At 43.7% G+C, this 18,800-nt stretch overlaps 1 protein-coding gene across 1 annotated transcript in view; it reads right to left on the bottom strand.

The window, feature by feature from the left end:
- The window catches only part of MTAP (methylthioadenosine phosphorylase), a 56,793-nt gene that overhangs the window by 6,719 nt on the left and 31,274 nt on the right, over positions 1-18,800 (bottom strand). Inside the window, exons 5-7 of the mRNA XM_084898124.1 lie at positions 14,677-14,779; positions 6,998-7,237; positions 1,597-1,719 (exon numbers count right to left, since the gene is read on the bottom strand). Coding sequence (XP_084754250.1) covers positions 1,597-1,719; positions 6,998-7,237; positions 14,677-14,779 — 466 coding nt within the window. The remainder of the gene's footprint in view (positions 1-1,596; positions 1,720-6,997; positions 7,238-14,676; positions 14,780-18,800) is intronic.

Below are 18,800 nucleotides of genomic sequence, written 5' to 3'. Positions count from 1 at the left end.
TGTTCCTTATGGACTTCAAAGTCTAGCAGGAAAGATAGGTTACAAATCCCATATTCCTGGCTTTGTCAGTCCCAAAGGCACCATAACTATACTGGTGTGCAGGAGCCTGCTAGTACCAGCTTACGAGACCTATCTACAATACATGTAATCAGTGGCTTCATGTTGGTATCTTAAAGTCAGCTATGCTCTAGCATTTACACCACGTAAACTGGCAAACACTATAAATCATGACTTCCCCACACCCAGGGGTTATCAATCATTCCCTACCATATTGCGTCCTCATCACACTCAAATTATGGCTCTTATTTCAGGGCTCCTTGATGGTAATTGGGGTAGGGAAGGCTTATCCAGGGGTCTTCAAACTACGGCCTGCGGGCCACATGCGGCCCACAGAGGAGTCTGATCCGGCCCGCCAGGTTTTTTGGGCAGTGAGCGCAGCCGAGGTGTTACAGTAGGAATTAGTAGTTCATATAGTCCGGCCCTCCAGCTCTCTGAGGGACCGTGATCTGGCCCCCACTTTAAAAAGTTTGAGGACCCCTGGCTTATACCAACCTTTCAAATCCTTTCTCAACTCCTGGAATAAGGCCTAAGAGTAGAGGTGTGTCCTAGGAGACCTCAGAACATACTGGCTACCCTCTTTGGATATTTCGGTGAATGCAAAATCTGACCAGTTTGAGTCAACTCCACATCTAACATGGTTAATCAAGAGTCACAACACGTCCAAATAAAAACCATCCATCTCTGAGTGTGGCAGTCAGTTTAAATTACAGGGTGGGGCAAAGTAGGCTTACAGAGTTTATTCTTGTATTACTACTAATTATTTCCTTATTTTCCACCTGAGCAACTGCAAGACTAACTTTTGCCCCACTCTGTATATTCAGAGTTAATACTACAGTTGAAAAGCTACTGCCTGATTAGCGTGGCTCAGTGGTTCAGCGTCAACCTATGAACCAGGAGGTCACCGTTCGATTGCCAGTCAGGGCACATGCCCAGGTTGTGGGCTCAATCCCCAGAAGGGGGTGGGTAGGAGACAGCTGATCAATGATTCTCTCTCATCATTGATATTTCTATCTTTCTCCCTCTCTCTCCCTCTCTTGAAATCACTAAAAATAAACTAAAAAAAGGGAAAGTTAACAACCTGCAACCCACCCGGTGTTTATCACTAACGACTCTTCACCATCTTATTACTGCTCTGTCGGTTTTAGCTTTAAAGGCTGCAGCCACTCTGCATGGATCCGCCAAAGGAAAAAATCAGCTTCCTTGGCTACACAGGCCACGTGCAGAGCAAGCGCTATCCGTCTTCTGAAGTGGGACTTCAGAGAAATGCTGCAGGGCGGAACCGTGCCAGGAATCTGGCACAGTAGATGGTCAAACTCTCCCCACCCCCACTTCCAATGGTCTTGCATTACCAGGCGGCTCTAGCTGCCCAGGATCACAAATGGTTACTATGGAAGGAAATGGAAGGAGAACTTGCAGAAACAGTGAGGCTAATATAAAACACAGGAGGGGGTGCCCCACGGGGGAGATGGGCATAAGAGGAAAGGCAGCTGAGGATGTGAACGTGGTGTCTGCGTGCAGATGGCTCGGGATACTTACCTTCAGGCTATTGAGGGTTTCTGACCATTCCATGGAACCTATCTGAGGGATGGTCGTGAGGATCAGACTTTTGGCTTTATTGGCATTTTCTTTCAGGGTCTTTAAAACCCGGTCCACCGAAACCTAGAGAAACAACAGCATAGGATGTTTCCATCAATTAAAAAAAAACAAAAAAAAAACACACTGCTTTTTGTGGAACATCTCCCTAAGTTCCGTCCTGATCTGTGAAGTCAGTTGATTCTGGTTTCAACCCCACAGTGCCCCCGCCCAAATTTTGCATTTATCAAGATGGTCTTGGTCTCACGGGGGAGGTCTTAGAGAAAACAAACACCTCTGAGAAGTACCATTTGCAACATGAATTCTAAGAAACTCTCTAAGAGGTGTAATGTGTTAGCAGCTCTAGAAAGCTGTGGCTGTTCTTCTCAGGACACAGAATGGATCCCAGTCACAAAACCGTTGCTACACTGGATAACCAACCGGTCTGAAAAGAAACATTTCTCTTGAGAGAAGTCTTCCAGCTAATAAAGAAAAATGATGAAATCAGAGTATCATTATTTTAATAGCTCCCAATGAATTAATGGATGCACTGCTAACCCCTTTCTCTCTCTCTCACATAAAACCCAAACCAAATAAACAACCCACTCTTCTGATGGAAAACTAAACCCTACGTAGAATACCTGAGTTTGATTAAGTCTAGATCCAGCTACCAATTTACATAAAATACAGAGGACAGAGAATCTGGTCAAACTACCCTGAGGAGATGATTTCAACAATTCAGACTGTGGAAAAGTACATGTCAAATCACTTGGTTTCTTTTTAGAAAACTTGGAAGAGGAAATCATCTGAGATAGCTGGAAATGCAAACTCTGCCTGGGAAAGGTAAGGCATTCTGGTTGGAATGTGACCAGGACAAGGTGGCTACGTTAGGTATCTCCTAACACGTTGATGGACAGAGGACAGATGAAATACGAGTGGCTAGAAGTTGATATGATAATGGTGGACGTCGGATTCACAGAAACCCATAGGAGTGTCTGCTTTTGTCTGTCACTAAAACTGCTTCTTAAGGAAAGAGTAGAAAAAGCTGTGACTATACCCTGGCCTGTTAGAGGAAGAGCACTTGTCACACTTCACTCTACTTAGAAGAAATCCAAATTTCAGGGCCCAGCGATTTCAGCTTCCACTTGGTTTCCGGGGGTATGAAGTGCAGACCCCTCCCACAAACACCAGGATGTGGTTAGACAAGACTATCAGTCCGGCGGCAGAGGGAGTCCCATTACGTGGGAACACGGAGCGGTGACCAGCTGGGCGCCCGTTAAGCTCGCCTACGGGCACAATTCACGTGGATCCTTGAAATGGAGGGTCATAAAGCGTGCAAGAAGTTTCCCTTACACTTACTCATGTCCTTACACTTCCTGTGACTGGTATTTCCATATAGACTGACTTCTGTTCTCTTGGTTCCTGCTGTTGGGCTCCACCCAAAATGCCTCCCTATTAACCTCCTCACGTTCAAATCTAACCCTCTGTGGAAGGACCAGCTCAATTCTCAAGTTTCCTTCACAAACTTGTTGTAGTCTTTCTACCCCCAACCCCATCGCTGCTACTATCTGGTGACCAACCTCCTGGGAGCCAGCATTAAACTAGCTGCTCTAACACACTCCATGTGGCTTAATTCTCCCAGTAACCTAGCCAGATCAGACGTGGAACTGAACCACTCACGGCCCGCACCCCGAAGTCCTGCCTCCATCCCACAGAAGAGTAACTTGTTGAATAACGGGCCAGGGATCACAAGTAATTAGAGGAACAGAAATTTATGAAGATGACTTAGCAACCCTAAAGCCGTTTGATCATGCCAGGCTGTACACCTGGTTTGAAGCACAACACACACGGCTGGCTGGCTGAGAAGACGCCGTCTGTGTCCTATCTTCCGGTGGCACTTAACGTTGCTTGCCTTCACGGCTTACCACTCACAGAAACCTAGTTTCATTACTTTTAACTGAAGTAGTTCCAACCGACTGCTTCCCACACCTCACGGGGTTGACCGAAGGAAAGCACCGTTAGCGCTGCAGACAGATCCGTTCCTAGATCAAGCAGAGAACCACAGGCAGGCAACAATGCGAACCCAGGAGTGGCAGGCACTGAAGCCTTCTATTCACTGGGAGCAGCTTCCTAACACCGCGAGGCCCAGCGGTTCCCTTCGAAGAGCAAAGCTGCCGAGCCAGGGATGGAGCCGCAGCAGGATGTACAAGACTCTCACATTGAAGACCATCCTCCTTGAAAAAACCGTGGTACAGCTACACAATGGAATACTGCGCTGCCACAAAAAAAGAGAAGGAATTCTTATCTTTTGCAGCGACCTGGATGGAATTGGAGAACATCATGCTGAGTGAAATAAGCCAGTCAATGAAAGAAGAACACCACATGATCTCACACATTTATGGATAATAAGGAACATGATAAACTGATGAACAAAAGGATAGATACAGAGACAGTAAAAGAAACAGAAACAGACTGTCAAATTACAGCAGGGAGGGGAGGGAGATATGGGGGAGATAAGAGATCAACCAAAGGACTTGTATGCATGCATATAAGCATAACTAATGGACGAAAAACTCTGGGGAGGGAGGGCATGTATGGGAGAGGGGGGGGGGGTGGGGATTGGTAAGGTGTGTACACATATAATACCTTAATAAAAAAAATAAATAAATAAAAGAAGCATCCTTGTAGTTAATTACACAGAAGGGTTAGGATAAGGCACCGTGCAAAGCACAGAGCCTGTGTTCACCTACGGCCGAAAATCCATGTAAATGAGCAGACAGCAGGAATATCCCTGTGTTACATGCAACGGGGTGGTGAAACAAGCAGCGCTGAGGTGGGGGGGAAGGGTCCCCCTGCAGAAGATGTCAGCTGTCCTAAATGTGTTCAGAGCAGCCAACCCTACACTCCCCCCACCCCCCAATTTTCTTTTAATATATTTTATTGATTTTTTTTACAGAGAGGAAGGGAGAGGAATAGAGAGCTAGAAACATGGATGAGAGAGAAACATCGATCAACTGCTCCTACTGGGGATGTGCCCGCAACCAAGGCACATGCCCTTGACCGGAATCGAACCTGGGTCCCTTCAGTCCGCAGGCCGATGCTCTATCCACTGAGCGAAACCAGCTAGGGCTATACTTTTTTCTTATTTCAAAATTCCTTAACTGGCTTGGTCACTGTGGCTCACAGGGTTTGCAATAACCCATGAACCAGGAGGTCACGGTTCAATTCCCAGTCAGAGCACGTGCCCAGGTTGCAGGCATGATCCCCAGGGGGGTGCATGCAAGAAGGCAGCTGATCGATGATTCCCTCTCATTGCTGATGTTTCTGTCTCTCCCATCTAAATATTTGAGTATATTAAGAAATTAATAACAATATTTTTTGTACAATAATGTTTCTGTGGGTTTTTTTTTGTTTTTGTTTTTTTTTTGTTTGTTTTTTTACTATTTTATTTATAAAAGAAGCCTTCAGCCAGGCTAGTATGGCTTAGTGGTTGAGTGTCAACCCATGAACCAAGAGGTCACTAGTTCGATTCCTGGACAGGGTTCATGCCTGGGTTATGGGTTTGATCCCTGAGGAGGGGGGACATGCAAGAGGCAACCAATCAATGTTTCTCTCTCATCAATGTTTCTATCTCTCTATCCCTCCCCCTTCCTCTCTCTAAAATCAATACACACACACAAATAAATATCACTTCACCATGTACTATATACATACGTACATAGATATACAGTAGAGGCCCAGTGCACAAAATTCATGCACAGGGTGGGGGGGGGGGCTTGTGGGGAGGGTGTCCCTCAGCCCAGTCTGCACCCTCTCTAATCTGGGACCCCTCGAGGATCAGGCCTAAATGGGCAGTCAGACATCCCTCTCACAATCCAGGACTGTTGGCTCCTAATCTCTTGCCTGCCTAATTGATGCCTAACTGCTCCTCTATCGTCCCGATTGAGCCCTCCCCTGCCAGCCTGGTCACTCCCAACTGCCCTCCCCTGCTAGCCTGGTCACCCCTAATTGCCCTCCCCTGCAAACCTAATTGCCCACAACTGCCCCCCCCTGCTGGCCATCTTTTGTCCACATGGGGTGGCCATCTTGTGTTGGAGTGATGGTCAATTTCCATATTACCTCTTTATTATAGGATATATTCTAAAAGGCCGTTATAAAAACCATTTACTTATGAAGGCAGGGGAGAGAGAAGTGGGTAGGGGCAGATGTATGACTCAAAGTGGGCCATGGCCGATACCTGGAAGGCTGGGGGACAGGTCACTGGGGTTTATTATACTAGACTCTCTACTTTCGAAGATGTTCAAAGTTTTCCACAATGGAAGTATTTGTCCTGGAAGCCTGACCTCAACAGTCCGGCTGGACCAGGCCATTTTTACTACCTAAAGCCCCTCGCTGACTTCCCATCTGAAACAGTCTCCACGGCCCTGCTTCCTTCTTGCTCCCTCCTCTCCTCTCCACTCAAGCACAGTCCGCCTTTCCCTTTACGTAAGGAAGCTTCCCCGACTGCAAATATTTGGCTGAATCAACCAGGTTCATCCGTCTGTATCTCACCTGAACTTTCTTACATTCGTTTGCTTAATCTCTAACCACGCCCCCTTGTGAAAAACACAATACTGGCTCCTTACCAACCATTTTTGTTTGCTGTCCTACTCCCAGACCAAACATGGTATCCAGTCTTGGTAGGGTAAACAGATAGCTATGAATAGAGCTCACTTACCAGAAAGATATTAAGCAACAGAAAGTTTATTTTACTTTGGGGGAAAAAAAAAAAGAAAAAAAAAGCACAGACAGTAGCACAGCACAAGGAAATTATAACCAAGACCTTTATCCTTCAAACAAGGCCCATGCAGAAACCAGTTTGGCTCGGTGGATAGAGTGTTGGCCTGTGTACTCAAGGGTCCCAGGTTCAATTCCAGTCAAGGGTATGTACCTTGGTTGCGGGCATATCCCTAGTAGGGGGTGTGCAGGAGGCAGCTGATTGATGTTTCTCTCTCATCGATGTTTCTAACTCTCTATCCCTTTCCCTTCCTTTATATACAAAAATCAATAAAATATATTTTCAAAAATAATAATAAGGTCCAAATCTCAGTATGATTCCCAGCATGCCTACCATGTACTGGTCACTGCTAATCCTTAGATAAAAGTGTGTTTTTTCTTTGCTATGAAGATCTTGGTCCTTACTTTCCAAAGACAACAATAGAAAATATCTGGCAGTAATACTAATGACAATGTATTAAACGCTGACTTGAAAACCTGGCAGAAAGGTGCTTTCTGGAATGAATGCAATAGAAACACAGTTAAGATCCTTTCTTACTGGGGCTCATGGCAATGAGCCAATACGTGCTCTGGAGAGAATTCCACCTACCACTTCCTCGTGCTCCTTCCAGGAATCGTAATCTGTTGCCATGGCAATACTTGCATAGCAGAGTCCAGCCTCCTTAGCAAGAACCACCTCTGGAACTGTGGTCATGTTGATAACATCTGCCCCCCAGGTGCGAAACAGGATGCTTTCTGCCCGTGAACTGAAGCGCGGCCCTTCGATAGTGAGCATAGTCCCTTTTGAGTGGTACCGGAGTCCTAACTTCTTAGCAGTCTCGATCAGCACCTAGAAGAGAAGGAACCACGAACGCTAAACATGCAAGCCTAAGTCCAGCTTAGTGTTTCATTTCCCCCTGAAATGTAAAACGTTGATTCGTTAAAGATCTTTAGTAGCTGCAGACCCTCAGAGAGAACCTGGGAGGGTGTTTCCCAGACCCTCATTCACGCACATGTCCTGTGTCCCTGGCCCATGCACACACTACTCACAGCTACCAGGGAGAACAGCGAGCTTTTCCTAAGCACCAAGAATGTGTGTACACATGTTTTAATCACCTCTCCTCAGAGAGATGTGCGGACAACCGTTTCCAAGCTCCTGAGAAATTCATTCTCACTGCTCTTTTGTGAAAAGTCTGAAGACTTCTGTAAAAGCTTTTATTTATTTATTTTTTTTTGGGGGGGGGGGCTAGAAAGTAATGACTCCATAATCTCTTCTGCCTGTTACCTCTCCAGGGACACACACAGTAAACACAGAATGGGCCCATGCTGGTTATTTTCTGTCCAGATAAGACTTACCTTAGCCTGTGTTTCCACATTCCTTTTTAATAATTAATAATAATAATAATAATAGTAATAAAGAAGTCTTTTTAAACTTAACTGTTAATTAAGGACTGTTGAAAATTAAGGACTGTTGAAAATTTACTTAACCTTTGTCATGGTTTTCTCACCTGTAAAATGGTCTGATAATACTGTATATAACTCAAGAGACGGTGTGAGGATTAAGTGAGCTAAGGATAGAACACAGCACAGAACTGTGTCAGGGGCATTGTAAATATATAAATGCCAAGCTGGTCTCCTTTCGGGTAGAAGCACAGCAGGTCCTTGAACAACGTCGTTTCGTTATAACACTGAAGAGGACTGTGTTTGCTCTCCCTGTCTCTGCGTGGGTTTTCTCCGGGGACTCAGGTTTCTTCCTACACCCCAAGGGTGTGAGGTAAGGTTGTATCTACATCGTCCCAGTGTGAGGGAGTGCCTGGGAGTGCTCCCTGCAGTAAAGGGGCATCCAGTCCAGGGTGGGCCCCAACGGGTGCCCTGAGCTGCCCAGATAAGCTTCGGCCATCTATGATCCTGATCGAGAATAAACTGGTTGGAAAATAACTATCTTACTTGTTTTTATTCACCTTCCTTAAATGTATGTGTAGCTCACATTTATTTCAATGTTTAATATTAGAAGGGTTTTTGGGATCTTTATATTTAGACTAGAGGCTTGGTACATGAAAATCCATGCACTGGAGTGTGGGTCCCTCAGTTCGGCCTGCCCACCCTCACAGTCCGGGAGCCCTCAGGGGTGGGAGGCAACCCAGCGATCAGGGGAAGGCGACGCCCCCAACTCACCTCTGCTGCTGCCACTGCCGGCAGCGCAAGCCTCGGCCGGTCCTGATTACCTGAGCCTCAGGCGGCCTTGGATGGCTGGGGGGCTGAGGGACTCTGGAGGCAGGAGTGTGGAGTAGTCACAGGCCTGCCACCCTGGTGGGGCTGAGAGGACTGAGCGCCACCATCTTGTGGCTGTGGGCGCCACCATCTTTAAGGACATGGCAGTCAATTAGCATATTTCCTCCTTATTGGCTGTGGGCACCGCCATCTTTGTGATGGCATGAGCATCAATTAGCATATCATCTCTTTATTAGATAGGAAGTTTAGTGATGTCACAAGAAATATGTCACAAGAACTTAACTCTTGTCTATCTCAGCCCAAGATAAAATTGGTTTTGCTATATATCATTTTGCATAAAGTCAGTTTCCAAGAACCTAATGGACAAGTTTAAGTGAGGATTTATTGTACTGGCAACTTCTATAGGTTCACCAAATAATTGGCAAAGGTTCCTGAGATAACCTCCTATATAATAAAAAGCTAATATGCAAACTGTCCCCTCGACCAGGAGTTCCACCCAGGGGCAGGGCTGACCCACCAACCACCTGCAGCCCCTCCCCTGGGCTGGCCCGGCCTGATCCCACCCGTGCATAAATTCGTGCACTGGGCCTCTAGTGTGTGTATGTATATACACACACACACACACACACACACACACACACACATACATACACACACACATATATATATAATGCAGTGACTCACGGTCAATAGAAGGCTTCAATCTAGGGAAAAATCTTGCCTGCTCATGTCTGAACCACATAAGTAAAGTAATCTATTTCATTAAAAAACAACTTATGCTATGACAATGGGAGAAGAAATTTTAATAAGAGTTTTGGTAATTCCAAATTTAGAACCATGACAAGCCACAGACAATGAATAGTTGATGCTACCTCATGTTTATTTATTCTATACATGCTAAAAATAAGACTATGTGTAACCAAACCTTTTCCCTAAAGAGTAAAGGTTATAGGAGAAACCAAGATGGCGGCATAGGGTAGATACCCGAATGCAGCCTACCATAACAAATTTGAATTTAGAACTGAAAAACAGGGGAAATACTGCCCTGAAGTGCCAGAGGGCTGGCTGAGAGGAGGCTCTACCATCTGGGAAGGAGAGAGAAGGCACGCTGAACCTCAGGAACTGTGAAGGTGCAGAGAACTGTGCACGTGAAAAGGCGGCACCCGACTTCAGATAAAGAGCTTCACAAATAAAAAAAAGCTAAAGGAGTTCATCACCGCCAAACCAGAATTATATGAATTGCTGAAAGGGGTTCTTTAGGAAGAGGAAGAAGATATAGATAAAAATTATGATCAACAAATACGTAACTATCAACAAGTGAAACTAAAAGCCAAGGGAATTAAAAAACCTGATGAACAATATTAACTAGTGAATATAATAGAATCAGAGGTATGGAAGGGGAGTGGACTGACTATTCTCGGGGAAAAGGGAAGTGGGGGGATGCGGGAAGAGCCTGAACAAAAACTGTGCACCAATGGATGAGGACAATGGGGAGAGGGGAAAGGGCAGAGGGTGGGGTGAGAACCTGGTGGAGGGGAGCAATGGAGGGGGAAAAAATTAGGAACATTTGTAATAATATGAACAATAAAGATTTATTTAAAATAAAATAAAATAAAAAGAAATTTACATATTATTTTCATATATATTTTACTAATTGTCTTTAATCTCTGACACTTCTGTTATAGAGAAAGGGCAAAAAAGCAATATTAAAATATTTCTTCTAATTGGAAAAAAAAATTTTTTTAATTGCATTAAATACTCAGACCGTTTTCATCTTATAGCTAAAAGTTCAAACCATTTTACCAATCTCTATTTCCCCTATATCCTAGCACTTGACTTCTCTTTGTCTCTATGAGTTTGACCTTACTTTTCTGTTGGGATTCCATATTCTTGATACCATATAGTGTCTGCCTTTCTCTATCTGACTCATTTTTATTGAGCATAATTTCTCCAAGTCCCATGTCCTTCCTTCTGATGGCTGAATAACATTCCATTAATGTATATATACACCACAATTCATCCACTCATGTACCGACAGACACTTAAGTTGTTTCTATGTAGTAATGGCTATTGTGAACAATGCTGTTATGAACACGGGAGAGCAGATATTGCCTCAAATTTCTGTTCTCACTTCCTTTGAATATATAACTCGAAGAGAGATTACAGGATTCCACAGTAGTAATTTTTTTTTTTTTTTTTTTTTTGAGGAGGCTCTAATCTGTTTTATATACTGTATGTACCAATATAAAATCCCACCAACAAGGTAAAAGGTTTTCCTTTCACCACATCCTCACCAATGTTTATCTCTTGTCTTTTTGATGATGGAAATTATGACAGATGTGAGCACACTAACTGTGGTTTTCATTTGTATTTCTCTGATGATTATGATGTTGAGCACCTTTTCACCTGCTGGCTGAATATAGGTCTTCCTTTAAAAAAAAAAAATCTTAGTTCTTCTGCCCATTTTTGAATGATATAGTTTGTATTTCTTATTATTGAGTTGTATGAATTCTTTATATATATTGGCTGTTAGCACCTTATCAAATATACAATTAAAAAATATTTCTCCATTCTACAGGTTGCCTTTTCATTTTGTTGGTTACCTTTGCTGTGCTCAAGCTTTTTAATCTGATGTCGTCCCAACTGTTTATTTTTATTTTCATTGCCTTGCTTTTGATATCAAATCCAAAATAAATTATTGCCAATTCAAGAAACTTTTTCCCTTTTTTCTTCTAAAAGTTTTAGGATTTCAGGCCTTAAGTTTAAGTATTTAACCCATTTGAGTTTTGGGTCCAATTTCATTCTTTTGCATGTGGCTGCCTAATTTTCCAAACATGTATTGAAGGAACTATTCTTTCTCTATTGTATATCCTTGGCTTATTTTTTATAAATTAAAATTGAGAGAAAAAAAAAAAAAAAAGAGTAAAGGTTATAAATGCAAGGACCTGAATCATGCCTCCCTTCCTTTTTTCAAAATTAATATATATCCAGCTCTGGCCAGGTGGCTCAGTTGGCAGGAGTGTCAGCCCATACATGAAAAAGGTTGTGGGTTCAATCCCCAGTCCAGGCACGTATGGGAGGCAACTAATCAATGTTTCTCTCTCTCTTCTCCCCCCCCCCCCCATTCTCCCTCTCTAATCAATAAAAACATATCCTTGGTGAGGATTTAAAAAAGTTATATAAAAAGCAAAGTTATATAAAAAGCACTGTCTTCATCAAATGTCTTTTAAAATCGAAAAAAATGCCCTAGCCAGTTTGGTCCAGTGGATAGAACGTCAGCCTGCGGACTGAAAGGTCCTGGGTTCAATTCTGGCCAAGGGCATATGCTTGGGTTGCAGGCTTGATCCCGAGTAGGGGGTGTGCAGGAGGCAGCCAATCAATGATTCTCTCTCATCATTCATGTTTCTCTCTCTCTCTCCCTCTCCCTTCTTCTCTGAAATATATATATATATACCCCAAATAACCGAGCTGTCGGTCTCAGGCAACCTAGGGTGCTTCTAGAGATCAGTGAAGGAAGATCATAGCTACCAACAGCTGAGGCAACAGGTGTTCGCCATCACCCTGGGAGGTGGGGGCCATGACGGGAGGAGGAGGAAGCAGCAGCTCTTGGATTTGGACGGGGGGCCTCTCTGCTTGAACCACCCCTTTGCACCACCACCTTAAGGTGTTAGAAACACAAAAGACAAGCTGAGAGATTTCTGGGTCTCTGAGGCTAAGCTGCTCTCTTTTCCATGTTTCAGGTTATCATATCGGAACTCCTGAATTAATCATCTTTGTCTGTAAATATTAGCAATATCAGATCACCAGTCAAAATACATTTCATGAGTCAATACTCTCAGAGAGTATATCAAATCACCTAAAATGACTAGAAGTGATACCAATTTTGGAATAGGTAAAATTTGCAGAGAACAAAACGATAGAACAAAATGATATCATTCTTCCATCCATGCCCCCGTGTGCACAGTTCACCTTTCCAAAGGTTACACTCTATTTGCACATAAATATTCTCATATTCATCTCTTTACATTCTATTACTGGCAAATTTCACCCGCCACCACATTTACATGTGCTCTGTATGCATCACTAGCCCTTCTGCCGCCCACATCTTCCCCTGACACTACTATTTTCTGCCTGGGGAAAGACCTTCAATCTCCTACACTATCTCCCTAGGTCTACCATATGCCTTCCCAAACCGCCCCCATTTTGAAATTGTCAAGAATTTTATACTCATCTAGTTTCTGCCGGAGAGCAAATCTATTGTGTGGGCAGATCCATGTTTCAGAGGGAAGACTGGCAACATTCTGATATACTCTGCTCTTAACTACCCAGAAATATATACACCTAAATACATCATATGTACACACTGAACCTGCCACTTTTTTAAACAAGTAAAACATGTATTTTCACAGAACTCAGAGCGAATGCACGAGGGTTCACCTTAAATGGCTCCCCACAACCCTTAACCATGAATTTTAGATTCTGTTGTTTGTGGATCCTTTTAGGGTGGGGTGAGGGTAAGATGCTGTTGCTGATGACTTCACAGAAACTGGTTTTACAATATAGAAGCTACGACAATCTCTCCCTTCCTCTCGGCTACAACCACTCTGCTTTTCCATATGCAGGTGTTAAAATTAGCCGAAAGGCTAACACGGGTAGGTATTCATAGTCTGTATATCAATTTAAAAGTTGATCTCACAAGCTAGTACATCACTGACAATGCTTCTAATCTGTTGCACCTGACTTCCAAACCTGGATTATATGAAAAATACCATGCGTGGAGCAAGAGACGGACTTTTGAATTGTGATAGCCATTTTTATCCTCCGAGGGCTAAGGCCTAATGCCGACTTCTGTGAGGCTGCCCGCTTTGTTCTGAGATTTTACTCTGATCTCAGAGAGAAGATTTGGGAGTAATGGTCAAACTCAGCTCAAACATAAATGACAAAACCTGACAATGTATAGAACAGAAATAATAATAATTTAACTCATAAATGCAGCTACCAATCATTGGACTTTTGCATTCTAATACTAGAGGCCCTATGCACGGGATTCGTGCACTGGTGGGGGGCATGTCCTGTGGGGACAGGTCAGCCGAACAGTGCTTCCACTGTGTAGTGCACTGATCATGGGGGGGGGTGAAGCTCCTGCATTGAGCATCTTCCCCCTGGTGGTCAGTGCGTGTCACAGTGACTGGTTGACTGGTCATTCTGCTGTTTGGTTGCTAGGATATGTTTCTAGGTATCAACTCTTTTATCCCTCACAGTTCCACAAGGTATATGCAATCATTACCTTCATTTTACAAATGAGGAAACTGAGGCTCAGAGGTGCTAAGTAACTTTTCCAATGACATGCAGCTATTATGCTAAAGAACAGAGACTGAATCCCAAGTAAACTGGTTCCAGACTATAGACTCTTAACTAATATGTAGTTTACACCAAATTTAAAAAATATTCTGACAGCAAAATCAAAACTTATTAAAAAAAAAAAAAAAAGTAGGTTGCTACTCTGAGTGATTCAGCTTACAAATGACGGACAGTAGTGAAAGCATTATTAGCAAAAGTAAACAACTTTCACAAAACCTCGCATAGAACATAAACTTGAGAGGAAGAGGGACCATGTGCTTATTAGCCATAATAAGGCCCAGGTGAATTTTGTACAGGGGGCACAGGGGGGGAGGAAGAACAGGGTGTCCCCTCAGCCCAGCCTGCACCCTCTCCAAGCTGGGACCCCCTCAGGGGATGTCCAGATTGCTCCTCACAATCCTGACTGCTGGCTCCTAACCACTAGCCTGCCTGATCGCCCCTAACCCCTCTGCCTGCCTGACTGCTCCCCTGCTGGCCTGATCACCCGAACTGCCTTTGCCTTGGCCCTGCACCTGGGACCCAGGTTTCCCTCCCCCTGGCCGGCAGCCAGGGGCAGGCCGCAGCTGCTGGTGCTGGAGGGCAGGCGGCTTCACCTGGGCCTGGCTTTGTCAGGAAGGATGTCTGGATGGTTAACTCTACATGCCCACCCAAGCCCTTACAATTTACTTTGCCGTACTTTCCAGACAGATTACAAACCTCTCTCGTTTTGGGGCAGAACGGCTCGGCCATGGGGATATGGCACACTCCTCTGGCACAGGAGTGACTCCCATCATAGAAGGTCTGAGGCCTCATGGTGGTCCTACAAAACAAAGGGAAAGGTTTTGTTTCAAAGAAGGCCAACTCTCCTTGGCCAGGTGGCTCTGTTAGTTGAGTGTCCTCCCCTGCACCAAAAAGTTTTGGATTCCATTCCCAGTCAGGGTGCAGATGGGAGGCAAACAATCTGTTTCTCTGTTACAGCAATGGGTTTCTTTTCTCTCTCTTCTTTCCTCTATAAAATCAATAAAAACAGTGGACTCTGAAATCAGCAGTGACATAAGTGGAAGCTACACTGACACACTCCCAGGACCAAACTGGAATTACAACAAAAACACAGAAAATCTGGAGAGAACCCTGATAACCAAGGACAGAAAACAGAGACCGGCCCTCGCTGGTTTGACTCAGTAGATGGAGCATTGGCCTGTGGCCTGAAGGGTGTCAGGTTTGATTCCGGTCAAGGGCACATTCCTCGGTTGTAGGCTCGATCCCTAGTGTGGGGCATGCAGGAGAAAGCCGATCAACGATTCTATCTTATCATTGATGTTTCTGACTCTCTCTCTCCCCCTCTCCCTTCCTCTCTGAAATCAATAAAAATACATTAAAAAATAAAGAAAGAAAGCTGAGACCACACAGAGACTGACAGGAAGTGCAGAGGCCCAAAAGGAGGGCTGGCTGGGCTCCTATAGACAGCAGCTGAAGTTCTAGAGGGTTATCATAGCTGTGGGGGATTCCCACTGAGAACTCTGGGGCTAAAGCCCAAGCTGGGCTCCCTTTCACAGAGCACTAGAACTGAGGAAAGTGCTCACATAACATCCGGCTAGGAAAAGCAGCAGGACTGCTGTCTGCCAGCAAGAGATGACTGGAAATGCCAGCCCACTCACAAAGGGTCAATGCACAAAATTTGGGGGGTAGCCACTCACCTTGGCAGAGTGGACTGGAGTTGTGTGAGCAGAAGCCAGGGTTGGGGGCTCTAGGGTAAGACCTCAGAAGGCAGATATCCTGGTTTCCTGTGCTGAGTCATCCCCTCACGCTGCAGAAGACATCTTTCTCCTTTGAACCTTTGGGACCCAGGTGGTTTTTGCCTGGGGAAAGGCAGTTGCCCCACCCTATCGGAAAACCCCTTACCCCTTCCTGTGGAGTTTCCAAGACCCATTAAGAGACTAAGAATAGCAATCAACCTGCAGCAGAAGTAACTTCCTTACCCTGATGAAAAACCTCTCACCCCACAGTGTAGTTTATAGCCAGAGGCTAATCAAGATTGAATACAATCAGAATGCAGGCAGATGTGGGTATCCCCCTTTCACCACTCTTATTCAGCATAACACTAGAAGTGCTAGACAAAGTGATCAGACAAGAAGAAAACATAAATGGCATCCAAATTAGACAGGAGAAATTAAAAACCTCATTATTTGTAGATGACATATTATACATAGAAAACTCTAAAGACTCCACCAAAAAAAAAAAAAAAAATACTAATTTAATAAATGATTTTGGCAATGTAGCAGGATACAAAGTTAACAATCAGAAATCAATGGCATTTTTATACATCAATAATGAATTCTCAGAGAGAGAAAGAAAACAAACAATCCTATTTACTATAGCAACCAAAAAGACTTGTACTCCGAAAACTACAGGACACTTGAAAAAGATAGAGGAAGATATGAAGAAATGGAAGATTATACCATGTTTATGGATTGATAGAATTAACATCATTAAAATGTCCATACCACCCAAAGCAATCTATAGATTCAATGCAATCCCTATTAAATTACCAATGGCATATTTCACAGATCTAAAATAAATACTCCAAAAACTTTTATGGAACCAAAAAAATCCCGAAATAGCCATAGCAATTTTAAGAAAGAACAAAGTTGAAGGAATCACGGTACCAGATATTAAGTAATATTACTAAGCCACTATAATCAAAACAGCCTGCTACCAGCGCAAGAACAGGCAAATGGATCAATGAAACAGAACAGAGACCCCAGAAATTGACCCAAACCATTACACTCAATTAATATTTGACAAAGGAATCAAGAGCATACAATGGAGTCAAGACAGTCTCTTCAGTAAATGGCGTTGGGAAAATTGGACTGATACATGCAAAATTATCAAACTAGACCACTAACTTATAACATACACTAGAATAAACATAAAATAGATAACTTAAAAGTAGCAATGTGTTTATGGATAAATTTCTTAGGGCAAAATAAATTAAGGAGAAAATAAACAAATGGGACTACATCAAAATAAAAATTTTCTGCACAGCAAAAAAGAAACTATCAACAAAATAAATAGGGAGCCCACTGTCTGGGAGAACATATTTGCCAATGATACAGCTGACAAAGGTTAATATACAAGTTATAAAAGAAAGTAATACAACTTAACCAAAGGAAGACAAACAATGCAATTTAAAAAATGGGCAAAGGACCTAAATAGACACTTCTCCAAAGTGAAAATACAGATGGCCAAGAGACATATAAAAAATCCTCAAAGTCATTGATCATTAGAGAGATGCAAATTAAAATGACAAATTAAAACACCCGTCAGAATGGTTACCATCAACAAATAACAAATACTGCTGAAACCGGTTTGGCTCAATGGATAGAGCGTCGGCTTGGGGACTGAAAGGTCCCGGGTTCGATTCCGGTCAAGGGCATGTACCTTAGTTGCGGGCATATCCCCAGTAGGGGGTGTGCAAGAAGCAGCTGATCAATGACTCTCTCTCATTGATGTTTCTAACTCTCTATCTCTCTCCCTTCCTCTCTGTACAAAATCAATAAAATATATTTTTTTAAAAAAACCACCAGAAAACAAATGACAAATACTGGCAAAGTTGTGGAGAAAAGGGAACCCTAGTACACTGCTGGTGGCAGTGCAGACTGGTGCAGCTACTATAAAAAACAGTATGGAGTTTCCTAAAAAAATTAAGTATGGAACTGCCATTTGACCCAGTGATCCCACTTCTAGGAATATATCCTAAGAAATTCAAAACACCAATCAGAAAGAAAGTATGCACCCCATGTTCATAGCAGTGTAATTTACAATAGCTAAGATGTGGAAGCAGCCCAAGTGCCTATGAGTAGATGAGTGGATAAAAAAGCTGTAGTACATTTACACCACGGAGGGACCTGGAGAGTATTATGCTAAGCAAAATAAGCCAGTCAGAGAAAGCTAAGTATCACATGATCTAACTCATATAACCGCTCTGCCTGCCAGTCCGATCACCCCCTACCCACTCCCCTGCCAGTCTGATTGATGCCTAACTGCTCTCCTGCCAGCCTGTTTACCCCTAACTGCCCTCCCCTGCAGGACTGGGTCCCCCCAAATGCCCTTCCCTGTAGCCTGATTGCCACCAACTTCCCTCCTCTGCCAGCTTGGTCACTCCTAAGTGCCCCCGACTGCAGGCTTGATCACCCCCAACTGCCCTCCCTTGCAAGCCTGGTCCCTCCCAACTGCCTGCCCCTGCTGGCCATCTTGTGTCCACATGGGGGCAGCCATCTTGTGTGTTGGAGTGACGGTACATTTGCATATTACTCTTTTATTAGATAGGACATACACAACCCAGGGACACAAACAATAGGATGAAGGGCTGGGGCGGGGAGCATGGGTGGGCTATAAAGGGTCAAGAGAGAAAAAAGGGAACATACGTAATACTTTCAACAATAAAGCTTTTTTTTCTCTTTTAAATAAAAGAAAATCAATAAAAACACATTAAAAATAATTCTAAAAAAGGCCATCTCTCCATTCTCTGGGGCTGGTGAAATCAACTCTATGTAGATCAACATCTTGGTCCTCACCCCAGAATCAATAGCTCTGGATAAGCTGAAGGCAAATGGCAAAAACGCAGCTTTAAGATGGTATCTGGCTTCCCTGGCTCTGGGCTGGTGGCAGCGTACTTTCCAACAGATGCCTCTGACCTGGTGGCTCTGACCGGATAAGCACACCGTTTTTGCAGATACAGCTCAACTGTGGGCTCAGGAGGGCAGATCAAACACTTAAGAAGTCAACATGAATATTCCCAATCACTGTCAATGAAGAGCACAGAATACTGAGCCCCACTG

The sequence above is a fragment of the Pipistrellus hanaki genome, assembly GCF_964339955.1.
Source record: "Pipistrellus hanaki genome assembly, chromosome: 11".
Lineage (NCBI taxonomy): Eukaryota > Metazoa > Chordata > Mammalia > Chiroptera > Vespertilionidae > Pipistrellus > Pipistrellus hanaki.
The sequence above is the reverse complement of the archived record's forward strand: the minus strand, read 5'-3'. Positions and strand labels throughout refer to the sequence as shown.